General features: G+C 42.5%; 1 protein-coding gene across 8 annotated transcripts in view; it reads right to left on the bottom strand.

Moving 5' to 3' along the window:
- FMNL2 (formin like 2) overlaps positions 1 to 22,658 on the bottom strand; it is a 333,723-nt gene that overhangs the window by 21,176 nt on the left and 289,889 nt on the right. For all 8 annotated transcript variants that reach the window (XM_025261362.3, XM_025261316.3, XM_025261340.3 and 5 more), the window contains 6 exons: positions 16,552 to 16,626; positions 11,947 to 12,057; positions 9,003 to 9,152; positions 6,925 to 7,026; positions 4,694 to 5,006; positions 4,143 to 4,355 (listed from right to left, as the gene is read on the bottom strand). In XM_025261362.3, coding sequence (XP_025117147.2) covers positions 4,143 to 4,355; positions 4,694 to 5,006; positions 6,925 to 7,026; positions 9,003 to 9,152; positions 11,947 to 12,057; positions 16,552 to 16,626 — 964 coding nt within the window. The remainder of the gene's footprint in view (positions 1 to 4,142; positions 4,356 to 4,693; positions 5,007 to 6,924; positions 7,027 to 9,002; positions 9,153 to 11,946; positions 12,058 to 16,551; positions 16,627 to 22,658) is intronic.

Here is a 22,658-nt window from a genome sequence, read left to right on the forward strand (position 1 = left end):
CTCTTAATGGGAAGGGTTCTATCTCTGAGGGGATGGGGGCGGAGGGGTGCTAACTCCTCTTACTTTGGGGAAATAAGCTCAAAAAGATAATCCACTAAAAAGTCCATAAATTAACTGCAGAACATAAAGAAGTCTTCCTAAACCAACTAGCTATAAATATTCACCTTCCAAGTCTGTCTCAGGATGCACACCACACTATGTGGGGAGGGAGGGAGAAGAAGAAGTTCAGTCAGTGCAGAATAAAAGAAACGTAACACACAAGTGGGCTTTTACCTGGCTGCCCGCCTGACTGCAATAAGGGGGACAGACAGTGCCTCTCGTTCCTCCAGAGTTACGAAGGCCACGGAAACAGCAGGAATGTCATCTGACAGATCCACACAGAAGCATGCAGGGACACAGAAACACAGCTTTCGCCAACCAGGCCGTCCACCCCCAGATGCGACACCTTAGTCCCCACTGCCTGCTGGTGACCGTGTTTGTCAGTGCTGCCCAGGAAGAACCATGTCTGCCAGGGGACGAAGGACCAGCACTTCCTCTAGTCTGGCGCCTCAACAAAGTTCAGGGAGAAGAGGTAGGGGTTGGGGGGCAGGTTGCACCTTCCTGTCATAACCTGAGGCGGCCAGGTCAGCATCACCTGTTCCCATCATCCCTCCAGGCCGCAGGACACTCCCTACAAGTCACTCCATGGGCAGCCATCCCACTTCTAACTCTTTCAGCAAGATTAGGAATAAGCCTGAGATCAGAGCACAGGCAAAAAAAATGTTCTCTTCAGAAAGGTTGTCCTGACCCTGAGGAGTTGGGGAAGGGGGATGCGGTTAGCAGAGGAGGGGTCATTAGGTGACCATGTGCATCGTGCTCCCAGTGTTCTGGCTCTAGAAGGTGGCTGTGTGTGTGTTGGGGATGGGGTGGGGAGTGGTGGTGTTCTGTGGAGACAGCCGGGCCCCAGGTGGAGGGGATGCCCAGCACCCAGCTTGCCCTTCTTCTGGGGAGGAGCTTGTTTCTCTCCCTCAGGATAAATCTAAAACCCTTCCAGAGTTGAGGCCCTGAGATCCAACTATGAAAATGAAACTAGAAAACAGTCCTCTGTCCAAGGAGAAAGGAACATGGTGCCTGAAGTCCAGGATGTCTGCCTAATGGGCCATAACCTCTTTTACAGATTCAACTAAAACACGGGTAGCCCTGGAACCGCAACTGCCAGCCAGCACCGCGCCTCCCCACGGACACAGAGCAAATGCAATGGCTCGATGGGAGACGGGGGATGTCACGGCACAGTGTGACCCACGGGGACACATGGCAGACACTCAACACACTCAGGGAGGAGCAACCTACAGAAAAGCTTGATGGGCCCGTCTTTTGTGGAAGCAGGGAGAAGAAAATACAGAAAAAAAAATTAGATATGGTTAGCATCCAGCGGCTCAGCAGTTCACATACTCTTAGCAGAGAATTCCACACTTCTGGGACACATTTCACAAGGCAGTGCAGAGCCAAAAATTCATTTCCATTCAGGCCTGCCTTAAAGACACCCTTACTATTTTTTTTTTTTTTTTAACAATTCTTTTTTAGAAGAGAGGAAAAGATGATTTCATTACAGTGGTCCCAAACATCCATATTGACCTGTACCAGGTATTCCATAAGATCTTAACAATTTTTTTTCACAAAAAAGAATAATCAGCTGAACTCCCAATTCTCATTGTGAAGTTCGAAAACACATTCTTCCAAAGAGGCAGCAAAGGTTACAGACTACCCAAGGGCCTGTCATCAATGATCTGACCGAGAAACAGGAACCAGATTGATCCAACAGATTTCAGGAGCCATGCCTTACACTTTGAATGCATGTTTCACACTAATAATACTTTCTCTATAAAATGCAAAGAAAAGTCAACAAGATAAACTTAGGGACCTCCTCCTGGTCCCCTGACTTGGTCGCCAAGAACATATTTGCTGATTGCCTACTGAAGAACTAAGACATCCAGTTGCCTGTAGATCCAGGAGCCTAGTGATGTTACAGGTCTCTGGCTTCCCAGGAGTCCCTGGCAAATCATCTCAGCTGTCTCTTGGTTCTACGAGGACATCCTGATTCTGTCTGACCTCCTGGTTTCAGAAAGAGCATGTTACTGAACACAATGGCAAAGCAGCCAGTAGCCCAAAGCAGCCCACAAAATGGGCTACAACCACTAAGTATTAATGTTCAAGTTAAGGCCGAGTAATGAAAAGAGATTAAAGGCCTTGTAGAAACTGCCTGATCCCAAGCTATCAAAGACTCATAAGGATCTCATAGTCCTTACGTCTTGATAAACAGAACATCTTATAGCTGTTTAGTGGATGCTCATGGCACTAAAGAGGAGTCTCTTCAGTCCCACATCCAGTCCTTCAAACTGCACAAGAAGGGGACAACCTCCAAATGCAGCAACCCTGGCAGGAGCCGTGACAATCAGCTGAACACAGAGCCTCACTGTGAAACTGAGGCAAATCAACAGAGCCAACAAATTGCAAAGACGTGGTAGGAGGAAGAACCCAGGCAAAACATTTAACCTGAGAGGCCGAGACTCATTCAGCAGGGAGCTCTGGACCTGCGCACCTCAGCCTCTTGGCTCTTCTCTTGGCCACGGCAGTTCGGAGGTACAAGTCGGAGCCCAGGTGAATGGAAGTGGAGGGTGTACGCACATTAGGTTCTACCAGAGAGAAAGAAACACAACCAAAGGAGCGACACCGGCGTGACACACCTCGCGGTGAGCGCTCCTGGTGCACTCATCCCCGGGCCTGGGTGCGCACGACAACGACAAGCTTCCACAACAGCACTGAAAACAGCCTGTTGATGGAACAGACTCCTGCGGTTCCTTAAGAGGTTTTCTGTTTGCTTGTGTTTCAAAATCCAACAGTCTCATTGTGACACTCCTTTAACTTTTGTCCTTCAGAAGCAATAAAAGTTCTACAAGAAAGCAGTAGACGAGGAAGATCTTCAAAGGTTGAAATAAGTCACTGGTTTACTGTCAACACGACTTTAAACAGGCATCTTGCTTGACAGTTTTATATAAACAGGGGTGGAAGTAAACGTCACAGATTTGATGTAGAACAAGTTTGTTATGGGTGGTTTGCTGGTGTTGAAAAGGGCTTTAGTCACTGGGATGAATTAGTCTTAATGACCGGCCAGTCCAGCTGCCAACGGCACAGGCAGGCTAAGAGAGGGAGGCTAGGAGATCGCCTATAATTAAGACTATCGTTTAGACTTGGGGCGAAAGGCTCTGAAAACCACTGCAGCCTTGGAAATGAGACCACTAGAGTGCTAGTTCATTGGAAATAAGAGACCTCACGAAAGGACTGAAACGGATGAGGAAGCAGAACTATCCAGTGGTAAAGGGATGGCTCCACAATGCTCAGAGCAATTCCAAATGGCAGGGAAACGCTCTGACTGGGAAAACAGCTTGCAGTATTTTAGAAAAGAGTAAAAATTCCTTTTCATGAGTCAAAAATAAGAACTTAAGATTTCAAGACATTAGAGCAATTTTCTTGCTCTCAAGCCACACCGGCCCGGCCTTACTTCTGATGGGGGAAGAAATCCACACCCTGTCCTGGCAGCAGCAGCACCCCATGCATCAACAGGAAGCATCTCAAAGCAAGAAGATACTGCTGGTGGGACATTTCCCTTCAAAGCTTAATTTCACTATAGTGAATTGTGATGTCCTCAAATGCTCCGAAGAAATGCCTGGAAGCCCACATCAGACAGTTACACAGAAAGGCATCTTCCTCTTTCGCAGATGCCACTGAAAATACCTTCAAAGAAAAGAGCCGTAAGCACTGGAAGCACACATGCTGTGTCAGAGCTTGGATGGTCCTGTTTCCTGAGCCCCTAAAGATCCCTAAGAAGGTAACCTGTCTCTTTTCCCTTCTCTAGGTGGAGAGAGAGAAGGTGGGAAGACAGCGGGAGATTGGAACTTCCACAACAAAGGCTATTGAGAGAAAAATGCCACCCCTGAGTGACAATTTCCCCTCTAGTGGCTATATTAGCGGAAATGGTCTTACATTAAGAGGAAACACGTGATTTTAGAAGAGACCTGGAATTGAAAAGAATGCCTCTAACTCTCTGGAGGTAAGACAATTGACTCTCTGTGTTAAGTATCTGGTTCTTAAATCTGTGCTCTTACCTGCTAATCCTGAGTTGAAAACCACTGTGGGTGAAGACGTCCCGGGCAGCGGGGGTGCAGAAGGAGGAGGTGGGGGTGGTAAGGGAGGAGCAGGCAGGGTCTCAGCTGCAGGACCTGGGAGAGGGGGCGGGGGAGGAGGTGGAGGCGGGGGCGGGGGAGGAGGTGGAGGCGGGGGCGGGGCTGGTACAGGTGGTGTTGCTGGGCCATTTTGCACTGGCAAAAGAAAAGAAACAAATGGGCTTTTAAAACAGAGGAATGGATTCTCCTGCAACATGCCATGTGTACATAAAGTAACTGAAAACAAAACACTGAAAAGGATAAATGCTTTTTTTTTTTCCAGATTACACAATGTCCTCAGTGACAAATGGGGAGTATTCCACAACATACGATATGAAAGACTTACAACTTTAATCTCAAAATGTAAACAGTTTTTAAAAATAAATACAAGAGCATGCAAACAAAAGCAGACAGAGGACATAAATTAACAGTAGGTAAAAGAAGAAATACAAATATCCCAATACGACCTCAGTTCTCCTGCCAAGGCTTCTTACCAGCTTCAGGTGCATCTGACGACAGAGGTAGTGGTGGGGGGGGAGGAGGCAAGGGTCCCGAGGAGGGGGCCCCCATTATTGGTCCCACGAAGTTACCCACTGCCACTTCGGACCCTGTGGGCAATGTGCCAGAAGCCATGACAGGGAGTATGGCGATGTCCCCATCCCCTTTCTTCTGAATTTTAATGGTCCCTTGTTTCTCCAGCTCATGAATCTTTTTTTCTAGGGTAGACTGTCTTTGAATGGCTTCTTCTTTCTCTTTGACCATTTTCCTTAATGTGTGAACCTGGGTATTTGCATCTTTGTAGATTTCCTGCAAAAGAGGCCATGGTCAAGAGTTTGTCTTCACGTGACATCCATATGTATTACCATTAGATTGGCAAATTGAAGGTAAAGAAAATGGAGAGAAAAAAAAAGAAGCAGAAGAAGAAAGAAAAAGGATACTTATATATATAGAAAATCTATGGAATTTGGCCAGAACCTATCAAGTCTCATTGTTATCAACTGTTCACTGGTAATGCATGCAATACATGCATTCTAGCAATTGTTACTGTTAACGTAGTTCTTTCCTTTAGTAAATATAGCTAAGTCAGTTTTCCCCACAGGTGAAGAGGAAAAGGGCAGAGGTAATCCAAAAATAATTTTATAGTTGACTTGGGAATATCCTGAGGGTATTCTGATAGTACAGCATGTTTTCCTTTTAGTTCTGTTAAAATTTAACTGTAACTCCTAGATACATATCAGCTAACAGCAGACAAAAGGTCCCTATATCAGACTTTGGATAGAAGTCAGACTGGGATTAAAAATCTGCAAATCATGGAATAATCCACTCATGAGTAACCAGGGGCTGACTGTTTTGAATGGATATCTCTGGCCTTCACAATGCCCCCTTGACCAAGCTCAGTCCAGGACAGCAATTGTTGTAACATTTTCCCTTTGGTAATGCAGTTAACAAAACAGTCCAGTGCTGCCCTCCACTAATTACTTATTTCTGTCTAGGTTCTTAGCAGAAAACAAAGTCGTCACGACTTTTAATTCAAAGGCTGTCCTGGTTCCTTTTCTAAGGGGCCCACAGAGGCTCCAGTGAAAGGATTTTATGGAACTCACTCTCTGGGCCTGACACACGTGATCTCTCACCACAAACCTCTAGCAGGCAGGGAAACATTCTTCACACCCTGTCTATTATTAATAATCTGAGAGTCTGAACTTGAATTGAGTCCATATGCTACAACTTTATCTCCATGGTGTGCCAGAAAACAAATTTCCTAGAGTTAACTGTAGGACCTGTCAGAATATCAAGCAACGCACGTAGACATGATAACCATCGCATAAAATGTGCCATGTCATTAACGGGGGCATAAAAGCCAGCCATTTGCCTAAAAGCCTTCCAGCCATTTTGGTGTTTTTATGTTCAAACACATGGATGGTACCCTATAAATACCTGACCTGTAAATAAAAGCAATGCTAAAGCCAAGCAAAATAGCTGGGATTATCTGATAATAAAATGGATTGATTTTACTTTTGCCTTTTTTCTTTCTCTCTTTTTCTTTTTTGGTAAATGCCAGGAGGTCTTGCCTGTGTTGTGATTTCACTGTTTCCAAGGCAACCACCAAATCTGGTTTCAAGCAGAAGCAAAGAAATACAAAGAAGTTCAAGGTCTAATAAAAATAAATAAGTGGCATGAATTAAATCCATGCTGTTTTTCTTTTCAACCAAATGGGTGATCCACAGAATCCACTCAGACTTGTCCAGATGGGAAAATATTGTTGCTCCCAAAACCTGTGATAAGGAACTAGTGAACCCCTAGTATCTGACTGCACACACATATGAAGACATACTCTCACTATGAGTTACTTTCAAGTTTCACCTCTGAAATGCTTCCAGTAAATATGCTACATCCAGGCATCCCTCTGCCATGACCATGTACGTGTGCGTGCTAAGTCGCTTCAGTCATATGCGACTCTTTGCAACCCTGTGGACTGTAGCCCACCAGGCTCCCTTGTCCATGGGATTCTCCAGGCAAGAATAATGGAGTGGGTTGCCATTTCCTTCTCCTGGGGATCTTTCCAACCCAGGAACTGTACCCATGTCTCCTGCATTGGCAGGCAGGTTCTTTACCACTAGTGCCACCTGGGAAGCCCATGACCATATCTGGGTTCTGTCTACTGGGCTAAAGCCAGAGCTGGCTCCCCACAATGCCCATCTGGGGCAGCTGCCACCATCACACTTACTCGAACAACATCCAGCTCCTTGTTCCTCTGCATGAGCTGCTTTTCCAGTTCCACAATCTTAGACATGGCTTCATTCTCTGTATCCTGCAGTTTTTCCGACAACTGTCAAGTTTCGAAAGGAAAGATGTGTCATGACACAGGATCATTCTGACCAGGTCATCGGTTTTCAGAAAGCGGAGCTCAGAGACATGAGGTGCCCTTCAGAGTCCTGCACGTGTACCCCAAGTCGTTTTCTGAAATTGTTAATATTTATAACATGGGCCTGAATACAAACTTGTTTCTAACAGGAATTCATTTACAAAGGACCCTTAACAAAACTCATGTGTCAGCTCCTTAGTGCTTCCACATACATAATGTGTCAATATCTCCATTTCTGCAGGGGCCAGCAAGGGCAGAGAATAGTGGGTGAGGGAGGTGGACTGGTCACCTTTCCCTCCCTAAGAAAGGGCTATTAGGCAAAAGGTTCTGAAAACTGTTGACTGGGAAAAGTTGGTTCTGTTGAGTTATCGGTTGAAAAAATACCACTGCTTGTTTTGACCTAAATTATCCCCAAAATAAAAGACATTTTTGACATGCTTAGTTGCTCAGTTGTGTCTGACTCTTTGTGACCCGATGGACTGTAGCCCACCAGGCTCTTCTGTCCATGGGATTCTCCAGGCAAGAATACTGGAGTGGGTTGCCATTTCCTTCTCCAGAGGATCTTCCAAACCCAGGGACTGAACACATGTCTCCTGTGTCTCCTGCATGGCAGGCAGATTCTTTACCCACTGAGTCACTGGGGAATTTCAATAATAAAAGTCATTTTGGAGGGGTAGTTCAAATAAACAGGTGGTTACTACAATAGCAGGTTATTTAAGTAGGGTCATGCAGTGCTGGCCGAGGCTTCAGAGAAAGATGGGATGAGCCATCAATGAAACAGTTACTACATAAGGCTCTAAAACTGGGTGACTTCTGATTCCTTACATCTCACTGAGAATAATAACAAGTAAAGAAAATCAAAGAGGAATGATGATGAGGGAGAGTGGAGATTTACTGCTGACCAGGTTAAGAATACAAGATTGGGGTGGTCAAAAAGTTCGTTTGGGTTTTCCTGGAACATCTTACGGAAAAACCCAAACAAACTTTTTGACCAAACCAATACATATTTTAAGAGAAGAGACAAAAAGAAAAAAAGAAAAAGGAAGAGCCTGTAAATTCTCTTCCTGAGCAGGTGCCAACTGAGTCAGCACAGCACTTAATAAAGGGAGGGGTTTTGGCAACTTGGCCATGAAAATTCCCCTTTTCAGACAGATGGGGAAGAGGGAATGACATGGAGCACACACATATGAAGACACACTAGGAAATGCAGGGGAAAATAAATGGACTGTTCAGAGAGGAAAAACCACATCTCTCCAAAGAGACACAATTCATTTCACAATCAAGGGCACTTTCGATCAGAATTCAGCAAAAGAATCTGGTCTTCACAGTGTTTGGGTTTTCAAGAAGTACCATATTCCTGTTCATTATACTGAGGGGACACTCCTTGAAAGAAATAGGTATGTGGGAAAATTTGCTGATTTCCTTGAAAATGCTACTGTTGTGATGAACCTATTTAGAACCTAAGGACCCATGAGGCAGGAAAGTGAAGACCCACATCATAAGGTCACTGGATCAGCCTGTCCATGGCTTGCATGGACACGTTTGGTACAAGGTACTCATGTTCAGAAGAAAATACTTCACCAAACCAAAACGTTTGAGTTGCATTTCCTCCCAGGTAATGCCAATCTTCTTTTTTTTTTTTTTTAACACCATCCTGTAATGCTTCTGTGCTCATAACTAAAAGGGAAATCTGGATGCAGCAGAAAACTGAGCAGTGAATGAAGGCAAGGCAGTGAGTTTCACTTAGTTGTAAGTAACACACCTGCCTTCTTTGAAAGAGCCCAGAATGGCTTCAGGTTGCTTTCTAGCTCAAGTTACAGCTCATTCCTAGACTCCACATCCTTCTGTTTGCTGTCATAAAAGCCATAAAAGCTAACATCTATTCTGTTTTGCACCTAGCCAAAACATTAGCCATTTTTCCTTTTCTGAGAGGTAGTTACATGAGAGATGTTTTCTTCCAGTTCCTCCACCCTCTCCAAGGCTGCATTCTTGGTTTCAGCATCTTCCAGAAGAGCTCCCACATCAAACACGTTGTCCAGGTAAGCCTGAATCTGTACCTGCAATTTGTCACTCTCCGTGTGCTTCAGCTTCTAAAAAGCAAAATGCAAGAGAACATGGTGTTAGCATAATTGTCAAATAGAACATAGTTACCCAACAGCCTACATATTTTTGTTTGTTCCTTCCAAGAGAGGGTTTTCTATCTCATCCTCCTTAAGAGAACTCTGGAGTAATCATCTAAGAGGGTATCATCAGATTACTTTCGGGAGCTTACCCTCTCCCAAATATACACACATTTCCCTCTAATCCTTCCTTAGATAGATTTCCCATGCAGATATATTTCAACCTAAAACATTTTTGATGCAGGTGAAATCAAGATAATAGAAAAATCATAAGGGAACATCAGTCACAAGTAACATAAACCCCAAGGGATGTCTGTGTGGTAGAAGAGATTAGACTGGGTGGTATCTTGCCTGGGTAGTGATGATAGTTCTGGTTGGGGGTGAGATTGGGAGGCAGGGAAGACACTGATAGAGTATCTTAGCCTTGGGGACTATTTTGGCACCAATTGCTTGAACATATCCTCCATAATTAGATGACTAAGACACTTGCCCAACATGAGAAGCTCATGGCTCCCAAAGCACAGATTAGGAAGCGTTCTGCCATTCTCAGCATTCTAGGGTCAGGCATCCCAAAAGAAGTCAACCAGCTCTAAGGTAAAATTAGAGGTCGAGTAATAAATCAGTCCATCTTTTTTACAAGTACTATAATTCATGTCTCTCCCTAGGGAGCAAGTGAGTGGTTACAATAATATCTGGCATATGGATGATGCCAGTAGACAGTTACTGAACAGATGATGGTGACTTTCAAGGCTGGGTTTCTGTAAACTAATGAAGCATTTATTATATGCTTACGTTACTCTTATAACCACTTCTTTCTATCAAGGTTCAGCACCAACAAGCCAGGAAGTTAGAGAAACAGAGTTTTGGAAATAATCTTACACTTTTAGGAGGAATTCTGCTCTACAAATAAAGTCTCAGGAAAATGGATTTTTCTTCTGGGTCTAATCTAGAATTCTACATCTTAGCTGTCTCAAAGAGAATATGTTCTATCTCAGTTTACAAAAAGAAAAAAAATTCTGAATAAGGGCAAAGTCTAGAAAAGAAATGAAGCAGCAGCTTAGTGGGATTCTTCACAAGATTCACAGTGAGTAACAGGTGCTGATGTCACTACCTGTCATATTCTGTAGCCTGAAATGAGCTCTGTGCAGCCATCAAAAAACTGAACCCAAAACACCATTAGGAATACACCCAACTTTCACAATATTGCTACTCTCAGAGAATGCAGAGAAAGAGAATAGACAAACCATAGTTCAAAGCAGGAAAAAACTATTGAATACAATGTGCTGTCAAATATTAGTGGGTCTTTAACAGGAAAGAAATGTAAACAAACTTTTCAATGGAAATCTTTCATAGCTCCACCTGAGTAGTCATGTACGGATGTGAGAGTTGGACCATAAAGAAAGCTGAGTGATGCAGAATTGATGCTTTTGAACTGTGGTGCTGAAGAAGACACTTGAAAGACCCTTGGACAGCAAGGAGACCAAACCAGTCAATCCTAAAGGAAATCAATCCCAAATATTCATTGGAAGGACTGATGCTGAAGGTGAAGCTCCAATACTTTGGCCACCTGATGCTTAGAGCTGACTAACTGGAAAAGACCCGATGAGAAAATTGAAGGCAGGAGGAGAAGGGGTGACAGAGTATAATATATTTGGATGGCATCATCAATTCAATGCATATGAGTTTGAGCAAACCCCAGGAGATGGTCAAGGACAGGGGAGCCTGGTGTGCTGCAGTCCATGGGTTCACAAAGAGTGGGACATGACTGAGCAACACAACAACAACAAACCTGAATGGAGTCTTTGGACAACATTAGGCCAGTCTACTCAAGGGCAGCCTAGCTGGTCTGAGAAATAAGGCCATGAGCTCAAGAGTAACCAACTCAGCGATTCCACCTTTCAATAAACTGAGGGTACCATCAGTGTAGTTCTCTGGCTTCACCCTTAACAACAATGAACTCTCCATCTGGAGATATCCAAGGGAATTACTTCTATTTTCTTCATTTCTAGAAACAGCCTTGAAACGGAGGTCAACAATTCTTGCCCTATCGCCAGCAGTCTTTCAAATTCAGGTGAATCATTCCTTAAGCAGAAGGGAAAACAAAACTGCCTAAGTGTCAAAGGACATCTGTGTACACACAGTTACTTAAGTCTATTTATGATTTTCACATCAACTTTGTTCCTAAGGGGAAGAATTTCAGGGAACCAGCTAAGCACTTCTGCAAGGGAGCAAGAAAAAGAGAAACTTTAGCTCTCTCTTCTCCTAAGAACTAAAAGCAGAATTTCTAAAGCCACAAACACATAAAGCAGAATTTAACAGCTACACAAGGAAGTCTCTAGTGTCCATTTCCTCATTATTTTTTGATGCTCTAAGCATTTATTCATCACTTTATGGTAGCCTTCATTTGACTCCCCCTGCCCAGATGGAGTCCCTAGAGTAACTAAGAGCACACAGTGCCAACAGACCTGATGAAGGGTGCAGCAAGACTTGACCCAGGCAGAGCTCAAAAGCAGAGGACAGCTGCACCAAGGTTCCAGGAGATACTAAATGCTGTTGGCAGAAGACAGTGTCAGGTCCCAGGAGACCTGCATGGATCCAGCTTCCCTGACAGATCACATTGCTCAGACGGGTTCCTTTAACTCGCACTACAACACCTGACTGCATAGAGCCTTAGGTGATCTTTGGTCATAATGGAAGTGCATCTTTGAGGGTCCATCATAAATCAAGTCTCATCTTAGAACCAAAGCTTAACAGCTAAACTTACATCCAAGTATTCGTCCAGGCCTAATTTGGTAAATTCATATTGGAGGTGAACTCTGAAATTCATGTCTTCTACTGAGTGGACTACAATATTAATAAACTGCATAGAGGCCACCTGAAATAAAATTGCCAACAGGTTAGAAGAGGTCCAAACTCATTTTCTCAGCATAATCATAGGCATATATTTTCAATTTCACAAATCTAAGCTCATTTACCAATTTGCTTTTCCTTTGTTTCACTGGATCTTTAGAAATATTTTACAATAAAAAAAAATTTACAATTTTTAAAAATACAAAAGTCCCTGTATAGCACGGGGAGCTAACTTTGATGCTACATGATGACCTAGAAGGGTGGGATGGAGGCTCAAGAAGAAGAGGGTATATGTATACATATAGCTGATCCACACTGTATAGCAGAAAGTAACACATTATAAAGCAATTACATTCTAATTAAAAATAAACTAATTAATTTAAAAAGAAGTTTTTTCAATGAAAAAAAATTTTAATGTGCAAAAATGAATAGTAGTACCACAATAAGATATCCCTTCATATCCCCTAAGATGGCTGTAATCAATAAGAGAATAACAAGTGTTGACAAAACATGAAAAAACTGGAACCCTCATCCATTGCTGATGGGGATATAAAGTACTGTCAAGCAGCCACTTTGAAAAGCTTGACAGTTGTTCTACATGTTATTCAGAGTTACTGTGTTACCCAGCAATCCCACTTCAAGATACATAATCAAGAGAAATGAAAAAATATATCCAGATAAAAATGGGTACACAAATGGCCACAGTAGCATTATTCATAATAACTAAAAAGTAGGGGAAACAAAAAATCCCAATGTCCATGAATGGATGGATTTTTAAAATGTGATATATGCATACAGTAGAATATTATACAACAATGAAAAAAATAAAGTCCTACACGTGCTACAACATGAGTGAACTTGAAAACACTGTGCTAAGGGGGAAAAAAAAAAGCCAGATACAAAAGACTATGTACATTATGATTCCATTCATGTGAAATATTCAGAATGGGAACATGTGTAGATAGACAGTAGGTTAATAGTTGCCTAGGACTTGGGGTGGGAAAAATAACCACTAGTTGTAACAGAAATTCTTTGCGGGGCAACAAAATGTCCTACTTTAGATTGCAGTCATGATGGTACAACCCTAGGAATATACTAAAAATACACTGAACTGCACACTTCAGATGTGTAACTTGGATGGTATGTTAGTTATATCTCAGTTGTGTCCAACTCTTTGCAACCTCATGGACTGTAGCCCGCCAGGCTCCTCTGTCCATGGATTACCCAAGCAAGAATACTGGGGTGGGTTACCATTCCCTTCTCCAGGGAATCTTCCTGACTCAGGGGTCAAACCCAGGTCTTCTGCACTGCAGCAGATTTTTTACCTTCCAAGCCACCAAGTAAGGCCCAGTTACATCTCAGTAAAGGTATTTTTAAAAAGTCTTATAGGCATATAGAACAACCTAAGTTATTACAGGTACACTGTAAAAAAGGGACAATTATTACAATGAAGAACATTTAAATCATATGCAATCACAAGGTAATCTCTTCTAAAACTGTACTGGGGAACCCACCACACCAACAAAAGAGCAACAGAACTTCTGATTCATTTTTCCATTTAAAACAACTAACAAGTTTCTATTCCATAAAAGTCTTGGATTTGCTACTTTCTTCCCACAACTGCATCAGTGGCTCTGAACTGCCACAGAGAAAACCTGTCCCCAGTTTAGTAAACAACAGAAACAGAGTTTAACGTAGCTATTTTATTTTTAGGTAGGGACAGTCAGTTTATTTACGGGGAAAATCTCTCTCTGATGCTCTCCCTCTATAACCACCCAGAGACTAGAAAGGAGGTGTGACAGTGGGATCCAGATTCACATTTACTCTGCAAACTGCTTCACCCTTCCTCTCTTCCCCAAGCCCTTCTTCCTTTACCTTGTTTCAAGTATTGTTTATCAAGTTAGATTCTTCTTTGAGTATATGTTATCCACTGGGTATCTGTGGAAGACGTGTCGGCTCTCTAGGTTACACAGGACTCTGTTGTGATTTACTACAAAAAATTACTTCAAGTGCTAATTTTGTCACTTTTGTTTTCTTTCGCCCACCAAAAAATACTTAGAAAGGTCTTGTGCAACATCTGAAGCATTTATATTATGTTTTAAGGGAATATGTTGTTTGGGAGGTTTGGCAACTTAATTGCATTCCCAAGACAGTTTATGAAAAGCCTATTATCTGGAAAAAAAATATGGCCGGATTTTGGCATTTTTCTGTTACTCTTCTGAAAGCAGGTCTAAATGATCTGTTGAGTGTTATGATATGCCTAAGAGGCAACTCTTTGCTAGATGGCACATGAATTGAGCACACAGTACTGATATACTAGCAGCATCTAAATAAGACTCCTAATGCATATATATACATGCATAAATGAACCGACAGGAAATACGCTCTCATTTGTCAACAGTGCAGGTGTTCTAAAGGGCTTAACACCATTTATAATCTCAGTAGAAACTCAAATGGCAGAGGGACCTGGTATGTATGATAAATGAGTGAAGTGGGTCATGTGTAATACAGTAAGGAATGGTGTGGACCATGACAAACTGGCACGGTTGCCTTCAGACTTAAGGAATAGGGACTACTTGGCACCAGCAGCTTATACTCTGTAAGAACAGGGACCACACATTACCAGAACTTATTAAGTCTCAAGAAAATCTACAAATCTGTATTTTTAGGCCCAATTTCCAATACTTTTAATGGAAGGACATCACTGTCAGACTAAACTCACAAGTCTGTATGTATGCTGACTTCAGCCTGGAGCTTCCAGTTGGCAACCTCAACTCTAAAGGAATGAACAAATTCCTCCTACGAAGGCAGAGGAAAGAACCTGGTCATGTGAGCAAGGGCACGGCTTCTTTACATTTTTGTCACCAGGGCCTTAAACACTCCAACAAAAATCCAAACAAGAACTTAAAAAGTCAATGTAAAAGTATTCCTTGTTTCAAATTTATTTTTTTACCTTTTTTAAAAGTATATATACATATGCTTTATGGAGCAGAAAACCTCTATAAAAGACTTCAACCAATACTGTTTTGGGAAAGGGCCAAGGATTAGGATGCATATGAAATTTGAGGACCCAGAAAACATCTTTCAGATAAAAAGGGTTAGAAATCTACAAAACTACAGTCCATGTTTTATAACCACTGAAGCAATTCAAATGAAAACCGCCTAGCATCGTAAGCACAGGTTTTGGAAAACTTGACAACAGAAGAAGTGAACAGGCTATCTGCTCCAGGCTAGACAGGATCTAGGAAATTAAGCCCCAGTAAAGGAACTCCTGGGGTCCAGAAGATCCTGAGGTCAAATAGACTGGGTCAAAGAAAGCAGACCTGGGTATACTCGGGGGTAACCTGGCTCTGGAAATCCTCTACAGTGGAGTCTACTTTCAGTCCAGGATTAAGACTTAGGTACACAGATTCAGAGGTGCTCAGAATCTTTTGCTTTTTGTCCCTGAGGAAGACAGTTATGATGCTGAATCACATGTTCTTACAAGCGATTTACCCCGCTAAGGAGAGGTGCAATACCATTGCACCCTCGAAGAATTACTAGAGCTGGTAATCAAGGGAGGAAAACACAAAATCACTGCTGTGTGTTCATTTGGGGATATATACTACCAGGCCTACAAATCAAAGCACTTCAGTCTTGGAGAGCAGTCTGGAGAAGGCCACTGGATGGGGTCTGCAAAAGGCACAATGGTCCAACACTCCTAGTTTCTACTTTAAGGATTCTTATGCAGCACTATTGACTTCTCAGGGCTTCCCTGGTAGCTCAGTCGGTAAAGACTCTCCCTGCAGGGCAGGAGACCTGGGTTCAATCCCTGGGTGGGGAAAATCCCATGGAGAAGGAAATGGCAATCCACTGCAGTATTCTTGCCTGGAAAATCCCATGGACAGAGGAGCCTGGTGGGCTACAGTCCATGGGGTCACAAGAGTCGGACATAACTTAGTGACTAAACCATCACCACCATTGACTGCTCAAGCTGGCTCCTGCAGGCATTTGCGCCAACTGTTAACTTTCTTTTCACAAATGCATGGCTTCCCCCTTTATGCTATAAACACAGTTGATTCTTGAACAAGATGCGTTTGAACTGTGCAGGTCAAATTTTTTTCAATAACGAAGACTAGGTACTACGTGACCCACAGTTGATTGAACCTGCAGATGTGAAACCACGTAACCAGAGTAACCACATAACCACTGTAAGTTAACAAGAGGTTTTCCCACTGTGGGGAGAGTTGGAGCCCCCAAGCCCCTGCATTGTTCAAGGGTCAACAAAAGCACTGTAACCAATAAATACTTTTGGCCTTTATGATAGAAAAAAAAAAAAAAACCTGGAGAGAAATGCCATAAAGGTCAAATACGGATGAAGACAGCAAGTCAAATTTGAATCTATAGCGTATAAAACTGTTTCCTATCCTTTGTAACATTATAATACATACATATATATAATATATAAATGTAAGTGGATTTAAGAAATAACTGCTAAATCTGAGTTGGCTTTATTGAATGTAGTACTGAAATAACTCACCATAAAATCTATGTTATTGTCCTCATTCCTGAAATGTTCCATCAGCTTCTCAAAGCGTTGTTTTTCTCCACAAACCTGAAACACACATTATCATTGTGCATGTGAAATTCCAAACGTGAGCACTCCGAAATCAGATGCAGAAATTTTAGCACTAATAATTATTTCCAGAACATCTATTTTATCCCCCCCTCTCACACGCTATTTACTTCTCTCCTGTTTTAATGCACAAGCAGCAACATGAGCCAGCACCAAAGCTCATCCTCCGTTTCTCTTACATGTTCTCTTCATGGCTTAAAATCCAAACCAAATGTGCTCTTCTTTCACTGGTCACTTTTTTTGTTGCACCCATCTTTTTAGCTGGCATTCACAATCCCAGAATGTTGGTTATGGTTTTTAAAAAAATGACCACACTTTTCCTTTTTACAAAAGTGCTTTTGAAACAGACATGCTAACATATTTTTCATAATTTTGTATTTAAATTCATTGAGAAGCAGATTCAAAATGTGTATATCATGTCTAACATGCCTAATAATTATTTTTATTTATTTTTAATTGATTGATGATTTCTTTACAATATTGGTTTTATTTCTGTCATAATAATTTTAAGCATAAACTATAACATAAAATTTTGGGAAGCTATCTAATTCCTTCAAGATGAGGACAGAATTTTGCAGTCATTTGCGAAGCAGCACTCCAGAGGCCTGAAATACATGCATTCAGCTCAAATGAATGCTTCTGCTGAACAGGTGAAATAAGCAGATAAAATACTGTGAACTCCAAAGTCCCAAGGTATTCTACATATACAGGGAATTAAAAACATGGAGCTAAAAACACAGTCAAAGAAAGATTTGTACCAAATGACAACAACCCAGAGACTTGTGCCCAAAATCAAAAGATGAGCTTTAACTCTTTCAGTGTCTTTGTCTGCCTTTTTGTTTTTGGAGCAAAGTACTAAATCCACTAGTTTATTTCCTTACACTTTCAGAAAATCACAACCTGAACACCCATGGGTTCCTTGTTGACAGTAAGACAGTCTTTGGTATTAATATTTTGTGAATTTAATTCAGGTTTCACATGCTTAGTTTTCTGATTCCCTTTGTGATCTTAGAAATAATCAGGCCAATCCTAAAGATTTCTCCTAAAATGACATTTCATAATGCTATAATGCACCCATTTAATTCTGTCATGTTAAATTTGACACATGTACACACACACACCCACACCCACACACACACACTTTGGTGAAGAGTGTGTCCAGTGAAGGCAGGAATTTTATGTTGTGCTCCCTACTCTATCCTCAGCATCTAGAACAGTGCTAAGAATGTTGTAAATTCTCAATATTTGCTGAATTGCACTGAAAAGAGGATAAACAAGATATTATGTTAAAATATTCTTAATGAAACAGTGAATGATCTACTATTGCTCTCCATGATGTTTTACAATAAAACAAGAACCTTTCAGACCTCTGTAAACAGGGACAAGGGTTAATCTTTACTAGTGGTTCCTGTGCCTTAACTGTGTGCTAGGAACACTCAGTAGACTCCCTCCCCTCTGAAAAACTTCTATTCTCATAGTGAGTTAATTTTCTCAATAGACTAGACCACAGTTTACTATATTCCAATGATAACTCCCCATTTATCTACACCCACTTTAACAAAAAATAATTACAGAAGACAGAGGAACAGTGCATGGGCTGGGTCAGAATGAAGAGAAGCAGGCTCCAGAAGGGAGAGTTTAAAGTGAAACCTTTAAAAGACATACATGTGTGTCCATTCCCACCCTAGAAAGCCCGCGTCAGGAGGCCCAGGCAAGGCTGGCGTGACTTGGGTGGGTACATTTGAAAAGTACTACAGACCATTCTGATGCTCTCCAAAGGCTGAGAACCAGAGATTTAAAAGAAGTCACATTCTGCCCTGGGGCCCACCAGACTCTCTAGAGCATATGCCACAAGTTCTGGGAAACTAAGGCTTATTGAAGGGGATATGGAAGTGCAGGATCAGCTCCCTAGACCAGGACATCAGTCACATCCTGTGCTCAAAGACACAAGTGTTCCTAGCCTGCAAAGAAAGCCCAGTTGGTAAAAACTTGCAAGACTTGGTATAGAAAAAGTCAGCCTTACAACTTGAATTTTCATTAAGAGAAACCTCAACATAAGAACCTGCTTCCCAGCAGGACAGTTTACTTTCATCTGTTTTGGGAGGTGGATATGTTGCAGGGAGAAGTCCACTCTGACTCCACGCTGGAACTATTTCTTTGACTTGGTCTCCATTGCTTTTGTTATAACCATACACAATGGCCTGCCTTAGAGAATCCTGCCTTTCTGCCTGACTGTTAAAGTGCCTTTGTTCAGAACCCTGTCCACCTGTAGATGGGAGGAAGGAAGGAACTAACACATCCCCCTGCCTGAGGCTGCCATTCTAGGAGATACCCTCAAGATTAATGGCTGTTTACTTTGTTTGCTCACCTCCCTCCCCATCTCTGATCCATAAAAGAACCTGGCATCCAGACCCCAACAAGTTGGTTATGCTGAGACATTAGTCTGCCATCTTCTTGGTCAGCCGGCTTTCTGAATAAAGTCGTATTCCTTGCTGCAATGCCTCATCTCTTGGATTCATTAGCCTATCGTGTGGTGAGCAGAGCAAACTTGGACTCAGTAACATGCAGTGACAGAAGAAAGGAAGAAAGGTGGTTCAGGATGTGGGGACACCTGCCAGCTTTCCTGAGAAGCAGGTGTGATCAATGCTCTGTTGAGCAGCTCAGCACTCACTGAACCAGGAGAGGCAGCAACTTCAGTGAAGAGTGATGATGAAGACAATTCCTAGGAGGGCAAAATCTTCCAAATCAAAGAATGTCAGAAATCTGGAAAGTACCTTGGGGAACCTGCTGCCCTCAATTTGTGAATGAGACTGACACCTAAACAGACCAAATATCTCCAGCTTGATAAAACATCCACACCGAGGCAAGAACCAGGTTTCCAACTGCCAGCCTGATGTTCCTGCTCTCACACAGCCCAGAATGTTCAGATAAATATATTCCATTTAAGATGATAGAAAAAGCATTTCAGAATCATCTGAGGCCACCAACAGAGATGGAAAATGTTATCATTAAGAAGCACAATCATTACATCGGGCATGCACTCAATTATCCATGCACCACAATCTCCCATGGAATTTCTGAAAATGGATGATTCCTAGGGTCTACACCAGGACACACTGAATGAGAATCTCCATGGACTGAACTAGGAATCTGTGTCTTTAAAAAGGACTCATAACTGTTGGACCAGCAATTGGGAACCACTGGCTTATCCAGTATTAGAGCAGGTGATTAAAGCCTCATCCTTTTTTGGTGGCTCAGACGGTTAAGCATCTGTCTACAATGTGGGAGACCCGGGTTTGATCCCTGGGTCAGGAAGATCCCCTAGAGAAGGAAATGGCAATCCACTCCAGTACTATTACCTGGAAAATCCCATGGACAGAGGAGCCTGGTAGGCTACAGTCCTTGGGGTCGCAAAGAGTCGGACACGACTGAGCGACTTCACTTTCACTCTTTTTTACTCCCAATTGTAAACTGGACAGCTACATCATTAACTCCACAACTCATTCAACTTCCAATTTAACTACACATAAAAGAAACACAATTACTATAACTGGGTATCACAGGAATGAAGCAGGGATTGGCCCACTGTCCCTGCATGGATACAATGAATAATAGGCCAACTCCCAAATAATCAGATTGTGTCCAGGGCATTTAGAAAGTGGATTTTACACAGCTGAGGAAAGCACATGTGGGCAGCAAAGCTACTCAGATTGTTAATAAAAAGATATGGGATCAACTTCAGAACAAGAAATATTATATTAACTTTCAGCTGAATAAAGATCTGAAAAGTCATTGTACTAGACTGGTAGACTGGACTGAAATAGATATTAAGAGAAGCCTTGATTATATGCCTTTCTTTAGAAATTCCTCATTCTGTCAACAGACAAATCCATGCTGAGAACATGTGTTATGAAACAAACGTATTAAATACCTTTAATCTTTAAAAATAATAGACTTAAATGTCTTCCAACTTACAGCTCCTTGGAACTGGGTGCAAAGGATCCAACTGCACCAAACGACACATTGTCAACATAGATGCCAGCTTGGAGAAACCATGAAAGATTGACCACTCTCCTCACCCACTGTAAGAACTAGAAGGGCTCCTCTTATCAGCCCCACCAAGTCACTCTCTGTAAAGGTTTAGCTACACTGCTCTGCTGTCAATCTCAGCTAATGAATTCAGGGTGGTACTTTCTGACATGTTCCACAGGAACAGAAAGGATTCTAGAGGACCCCTTCGTTCCTGCTGGAAATAAAAGGAAGCGTGCAAACCAGATTCACATTTGTTTCTATGTTACTTTAGCAATCATTAAATCAGAGTATACTACAATCCCACAGGAAATGGGAAGACATGTTTGGGGAAGGTTGGTAAAAGTCGTGTTCCACATCAAAGGAAAGTTGTCGTAGCTCCTACAGCTCACATCTGGACCACCCCCGCAAACTTGGTTCAAATAAGATCATCGTGGCTAAACATGCCTCTTCTCTCCTTTGAAACTGGCCTCACTTAGAAAACTGGTGAGGATGAAAGGAACGAAACACTGATCCCCAGTTATTTTCCAAATCTACAACAGCCTTCATGAGGATGCTCTCAAGGGCTTCATCAAAATGTACAGGACAGCCAGGCGCATGTTTGCATGTATATATTATTGCACATTATAAACTGCTGCATATAACTTCCATCTGCCAACAAAGACCAGACAATCTGAAAACTTCCAAGTAAAACAGTTGTACTATTACAACTGAAACTTGTCATTTCTTGACTTTTCTATTCACTGGTATTTCTCATTTCCCCACTAACTTTGACACCTTCCACCGATAACACACAGCCACCAGATTAGGGAGGGTAGGAAGTGAATTTAAGAGACACAGGCATAGAAAGCAGAGATGGAAAGAAGCCTATTCCATCAGGAATTAGACTTCTACAGCCAGGGCTGCCAGATAAGAAGTCAACAAGGCAGAAAAACAGTATACACTCTGGAAAAGCACATACTCTGCTGTATACTTAAGAGGCATCTTCATGTATAAGTTATTTATAAATCAGTCCCATGTGAATAAATTCACTGACCCTGATTAACACTGTGTAAGGAGAAAGCACTCAGGCTGGGATCAACCCCAGCCTTGACTGTGAACACAGGCACCACCTACCCATCCCTGTGGGGTCCTGCCTAACACAGCAGCCCTCTTTGCACCTTTCAGCTCTAGCACTGGTGAGGGTGATAGGACACGAGAAATAGGTCTGTGGAGTATTAAACAGGGCTTTCCTGGTGGCTCAGATGGTAAATCATCTGCCTGCAATGCGGGAGACCCGGGTTTGATCCCTGGAGTCTGGTCGGGACATCCGCTGGAGAAAGACATGGCAACCCACTTCAGTACTCTTGCCTAGAAAATTCCATGGACAGAGGAGCCTGGTAGGCTACAGTCCACGGGGTCGCAAAGAGTCAGACCATAAAACCTAGGTTATAAGTCAGTACCATTTCTAAGCTACCATGAGCCTGGACAATTCCATGATCCTCCCTGGAATTTGGTTTATCACATCCATTGTTTTAAGAGCGTTAGATTATATTGTTGGTTGTCAAATCCTTTTTTTAGGAAGCATGAAAGGTTACAGTGATGCCCACCCAGGGATGCATCTCCCACTTTGGGCTTCCCGGATGGCTCAGTGGTAAAGAATCCACCTGCCAATGCAGGAGACACAGGTTCAATCCCTGGGTCAGGAAGATCCCCTGGAGGAGGAAATGGCGGACTCTAGTATGCCTGCCTGGAAAATCCCATGAACAGAGGAGCCTGGTGGGCTACCTCCATGGGCTCTCAAAAGAGCTGGACACCATCGAGCACACAGACAACCGGCAGCGCGAGGGGAACGCACCCAGGGATGGGCCCGTCAGGGACAGGAAGAGAGCACAAGTGAAGTTCCCGGGACTTCCATCCTCGTTTATTAATTCTGTATTATACTGTGTTGCCTGGTAAGATTTATTCCAGGGGGAAAATGTTTCATTGAAAGTTTTCATTGC

The sequence above is a fragment of the Bubalus bubalis genome, chromosome 2, assembly GCF_019923935.1.
Source record: "Bubalus bubalis isolate 160015118507 breed Murrah chromosome 2, NDDB_SH_1, whole genome shotgun sequence".
Taxonomy (NCBI): domain Eukaryota; kingdom Metazoa; phylum Chordata; class Mammalia; order Artiodactyla; family Bovidae; genus Bubalus; species Bubalus bubalis.